This window comes from Polypterus senegalus, unplaced genomic scaffold, assembly GCF_016835505.1.
Source record: "Polypterus senegalus isolate Bchr_013 unplaced genomic scaffold, ASM1683550v1 scaffold_5234, whole genome shotgun sequence".
Taxonomy (NCBI): Eukaryota; Metazoa; Chordata; class Cladistia; order Polypteriformes; family Polypteridae; genus Polypterus; species Polypterus senegalus.
The window spans coordinates 1-5,676 of NW_024385650.1; the positions used below are offsets into that span (position 1 = coordinate 1).

A 5,676-nucleotide genomic window follows, 5' to 3' on the forward strand; every position below is an offset into this window, starting at 1 on the left:
AGTGAGGCTTTTCTTCAAACATTAATATCAATTTCCTTTGAAAGAAATTTTAATCAAATTATAAAAACATTATATATTTTAAGGAGCTAATATCATGTTGTAAATACTTCTCTTTTGCAGGGAATTAAAGCAGTTCTAGCAGAAAGTTATGAACGAATTCATCGCAGTAACCTTGTTGGAATGGGAGTGATCCCACTAGAATATCTTCCTGGGGAGACTGCAGAATCTCTGGGACTAACAGGCAAAGAACGTTACACAATTGTCATTCCAGAAGATCTTACACCAAGAACCATAGTGGACATTAAGGTAAAAACTAAAAGTGTGCCACATTTTGAATGTGTTGATTTTTTTAAAATCTTTTTTTTTTTTTTTATTGTCCTCCCTACTGGGTCGATCCACAGGAGAGCGGAGGCAACTAACTAACTAACTAATTAACCTGAGTAAACCCCGAAAATGTCAGATAACGACAATGATGATGTCTTGCGTTGACTTGTAATTAATTAACTTCTCAACACTTCTTGGTCATTGACTATTCCCTTAATTACTATGTACCTGTTCCTTAAGTGTATATTGCATAACGGCACTGGTATTGAATTACTTCTTGGTTATAGCGATAATAATTTATCAACGTGTACCTTCCACTGTACTCTCCTTTCCTCAACTTGACAGAGGAGTTTTTCCCTATACCCACCGCAGGGCACACACACCCACACACCAAGCACACACTAGGGAAAATTTAGAATTGCCAATGCACCTAACCTTCATGTCTTTGGACTGTGGGAAGAAAATGTTCTGGGAGTGGCTGTTAAAGGGATAGGACCAACGGTAAAGAATCAACAATCAAAAATATGATCATATTCTTGATCAGCAGCCTGTAAAAAGAGTATTAAACGACACTCCACATGCCTATGTTACCAGTCCTGTTTTTTTTCAGTTTTGTTTTAAAACAAAATAAAAAAGAGTAAGAAATTTTGGTCGAATCCAATAAAAGTTGGGTCCCCCCGATAGAATTAGTGTAAAAACTTTATACAGAATTGGTACATGATGGCACATACTGTATAAGATCAAGTAAAACAAAACAAATAGTCGCTGTAGCCGTCAGGTCTTGTTCGGAGCTCTGTCTCACCTGAGTGTCAGTCCAGAATGATACGCCACCTTCTGTGAGCATTTCAAATATATAGTCCTCTGAAAAGAAGTCCAAAAGGGTCTGGCTGCAGACCGTGCACTCTCAGCCACATGCACGCTCAGCCACTGATGTCAGATGCACGCTCAGCCACAACAGGAAGTGCAACCGGGGAGTCGTTTCCTGATTGCCAAGTTGGTACGTTTGCTAGTTATAGTCTTACCATTTATGAACAATATGGAATATTCTTAATATACAGGCTGGCCTGTGTTGGTTTATTACCATGTTTATCATTTTCACAGATCAAGTTAGCCAAGGTAAATGCTTGCCTATTATTGTAATTACTAGCATCATGGCCGTGGTAGCATAGCGAGAGCGCTGATGTTTAGAGCATGCTAGTTTAGTGTTCCCGCTGTTATCCCAAGGAAAAAACAATTATGCAACCATCATAACTTGCTAACATTATTTAAATTTAATGTATACAGTATTTACATGTGAATAACGAGTAAACTAAAAATAAAACAAATAGAACAATTCTGCGTCGTTAATAATCTTATCTATCAGAACTGTAATATGTACTATACTTTATTGTGAGGATGCGTCAATACCGCCAGAAGTACAAGTAAATTTTTTTTATCAGTTTTTTTTATATATTAATAATAATTGCATAAAACACGTTTACATAAATACACCAAATTTTTACTCCTGTCTAAGGTATCTGTCCTTGCACACGCAAAAACAGCCAGTCAGTGGTGCAGTGACAGCCAACACCAATTCATTGGTCTGGTCCAGTTGCCCCAGATACTGACTATGAAAGAGGAAGATGCTGAGAAGGCTCTGCAGGAGTACGAAGCAATGAATGCAGAGGAAGATTCACTAGTTAATAGAGATGGAGGGTATTTTCCGTACGTCGCTTAAATCATCCGAGATCAGATGCCTCATCTTGGATGAGTTAATGCCGGTGAAGTTCATCCGGGATAAGTCAGTTTTTCAAACGTAGCCGTGTAGTAGATTAGTCTAGCTGAATCTAATCATCCGAGATGAATGCGTGCGCCTGCGCTGACTGAAAAGCCCATATATTTTGAGTCTAGAAAACATGATCAGCAAGTCTTTGATAGGCTGCAACAAAATGACGAAAGAACGGGCGCATTTTTTTTTTTTTTACACAAGCAGAGTAGGACCTTTTATTCAAAGAATATGAAGAATTTCAAGATTTAATATGCACAAGGGGTAACACTGCAAAAGCAGCCCAAACCAGAAAAGACAGCTGGAAAAAAGTGGCCGAAAAATTAAATGCTAAGTAGTGTGCATTGTACTTACTGAATGCAGTGTTTCATTTGTGTCAGATTAATTATTATTTAATATGTCATAATTCCAAATCAGACGTGAGCACAAGGAGAACATGGGAACAGGTTATGAAGTACAAGAATATAGTTCAAACTGGCAAAAGTTGGCTCTCCAGTAAAATGCCCATCGCCCTGTTTCTGAGGGAATTTTTTTTTTGTTGGGTCAGTTGCAGGGAATGTCATATCCCTAAAACCCGTGTCTGACCAACGAGATATTGACGAAGGTCAAATATTTGATGAAGACACTGTTTCTGATTATATATCGGGAGGAGAGGTACATTTTCCAAATAATGTTTGATCAAACTCCACTCTGATCAGTCCCATGTGCCCCAATTACATTTGGAAATCCTGGGTAATGAGCATGTTAGGCTGATTGTGAGATTCTTTATGGAGCTGTGGGTGTTTTTGCCTGTGTACCTGCAATGGCATGAAACGCCTCTTTTATTGTCTGCACACGCAGGTGTCCAGGAAACGCTAAGAAACCCGAAGGAAATATTTCAGAGCCAAACAGACTTTACGAATTGCCTGGCAAAGTGCACTTTTAGATAGATTTTCTGCATTGCCTACAGTATATAAAAAAAAAAGTGCCACTTGCAAAAAAACTCAAAGCAATGCATACTGTCTGTGTGGTTGTGAGAGCCCGACTTCGCCTAGTTTGACTTTGAATATAAGGTGCTAATAAATGTTTGAGTTACAATATTCCCCCTCGGCTAAAGCGGTATCTGTATCTTTCGAAAAGAATTTCCTCCAGGAGCAATAAAGGATCTTGCCAAACGCGCAAAACCCTCTCTATATGAAATTCTCTTCTTATGATTTTGCGCACCGATAGCAATTAGTAGCTCATTCATGAACGGCAAAGCTATGAACGAATGAATTCCATGCGCAGAAACTGATTAAGTGTGTGATCTAATCCTTATATACATAAATCAAACTGCTCCAGCAGCAATGCCTAAAAATATTTTTTTTGGGTCTAGAAGGCCAAACGTTTGACGCCTTGCATAACTAAACATCAAGACAAACCGAATGGTGTATTGTTAGTGGGAGTTTTCTTGTAACAGTGAGTCAAGCGGTGGCAGACAAAAAAAAAACTAACGTGATTTTACACTTTTACAAACACAATATATAATGTGTGTGTGCATATAAACAAATAGGGCCATATTAGTAGAAGTCATCATAGCAGAATTAACAAAAAATGATTGACAATTTGAAAAGTAGAATGTAGTGTAACTAGTTTCATCAGTTGTTGTACGCCTAAATAAAAAATGGAGTCCTCTGCCAGTGATGTGTTCACAAGTTTATTGTGACAAAATGGCTAATCTTCTATATAAATGTCTATGCGTGGAAGTGTGTGTGTCTGCCCAGCCCAGAAGTGAAAGGTGGAGTCAGGGTAAGGGCTCCACATCTGAGGAAACAGAAAACTCGCTTACCTGCTAATAACACAAGCGAGGCGAGCACGTCAGCAAAACGAAACCTCAGAAGAAAGACAAAGTTGCTTAGCCACTAACATCGGCAAACTGGTATCCCTTTTACTTTTCCTACTGCCACTAATACACAAGCGATGCGTGCACGTCAGCAAAACTAATCCCCCTAGGAGAGAGATGCCTAGAGTAGTTCCTTTCAATTACCTGACATCTCTACATTTCAATTTTTTTCTGACGATTTCAATAGTTTCCAGGACCCCGAGTTTTTTACAGCATGGGCTTACACAGCTAGTATGATCATAACGTTATTTTGACAAAAGTACTGCATCAAGTTTTGTTTTGTTTATTTTTGGTTTATTGAAATTGTTAAATGTATACCTCACACCCAATAGTAGATTGATCACTGTTTTATTTTATTAAGCGTTTCGTTTAAGCATTGTCCTAAAACTTTTTTTTTTGTTTTTCTTCTATAGCTTGACACTGGAAAGACCTTCCAGGCTCGAATGAGATTTGACACGGATGTTGAACTCACTTACTTCCGCCACGGAGGCATCCTGAATTACATGATTCGAAAAATGATCAAGAATTAATCTCGAATCTAGACTAGGAGAGGAACACCAGGTTTAATCCTGCTGAAACACCACCCAAACAGAACGCACAAGAAGTAATTTTTAGATAAATAAAACTTTTACATAGCATTTTTTTTTCTGTGAATTGTATTAATCCAGTGCACATTTATACTTAATGGTGATGAAAATTATTTTTTACCATTTTAATTCCAGAAGAAATGGCAATAGTCTATAAAGATGGAGAAATGTAATATTGCCTGTGATTTTGTTCCCTCCAGTCCTGCCATATGGACATTTTGCCTTTGATTTGCAGAATGCACTCTTAACAGAAATTTCAACTTGCCAAGTTTAACACACACACACACACACAAATGTTTCTCTGTCACACTTGAAATCCGCACTGGTTTCATAACTGCTCTTTGTTTTCTGAAAAAATAAAAATGGGTCTCTTCTTTAACCACAGTACTCTGGACTCTTGTTTAACAGCTGCAGGTTGAACTGGTTAAACATTCCAGAATTGGCCGTCTCACTTTGTGAAACCCAGGAAAGAGGTCAGATTTCCATGAAATGCTTGCTATGTTAATAAATGATTACAGAATGTGATTTTCAGTTCTGGGAAATGTAGATTTAATGAAATAGGAAATACTCGCAGTGTACTGTATATTCATTGAATAATGATGTATCATGTTTATGCTTTTAGAGAAATATCACAGATGCTTAGAGGTCAGTGGTTGTTGTGCACAGCAGCTCTTAGACTGTGGCTGCGACTGAATAACAGAAATGTGAGCCGTACAGACGGAGTTCTTAGTGCCCCGGGATGTTTTCAGAGGTTTTCTAGTGGTGCTGCCACACTGATCTTCATTACCAGTACCATAGCTTGATGTCAACAGTTTGTCTTGTTACGTTATGACAAGTGTACCTTCTTAGTCTTTAAAGATCAATTAAATCATCTAGTATGTTTCTAACCTGAAGCCAGAATAAATCTATTTTTGAAACATTTGAAATGTTCTCTTTCCTCCTCATCCAGGTGCTGGATTTAACTTAAAACAGGCGAGTTTGCTTGAAATTCCATTTTAAAATAAGGTAAAATTTGTAAGTATATTTGTAAATATCACGGTCTAAAAGGTGGTGGTGTTGGGTTTTTTTTTTTTTTTCCCCCGTTTTCTTTTTTTTATACATGGAGAGTTTATTTGAAATGCACAAGAGAAGTGATATTC

The 5,676-nt window shown here is 37.7% G+C and overlaps 1 protein-coding gene across 1 annotated transcript; it reads left to right on the forward strand.

Moving 5' to 3' along the window:
* Positions 1–111: 111 nt before the first annotated feature.
* Positions 112–5,456, forward strand: LOC120522406 (cytoplasmic aconitate hydratase-like; the record flags this gene model as incomplete). Its single annotated transcript, XM_039743363.1, has 2 exons — positions 112–306; positions 4,364–5,456. Coding segments are annotated over 2 exons (312 nt in total), but the record flags the coding sequence as incomplete, so codon positions are not given.
* Positions 5,457–5,676: the final 220 nt, after the last annotated feature.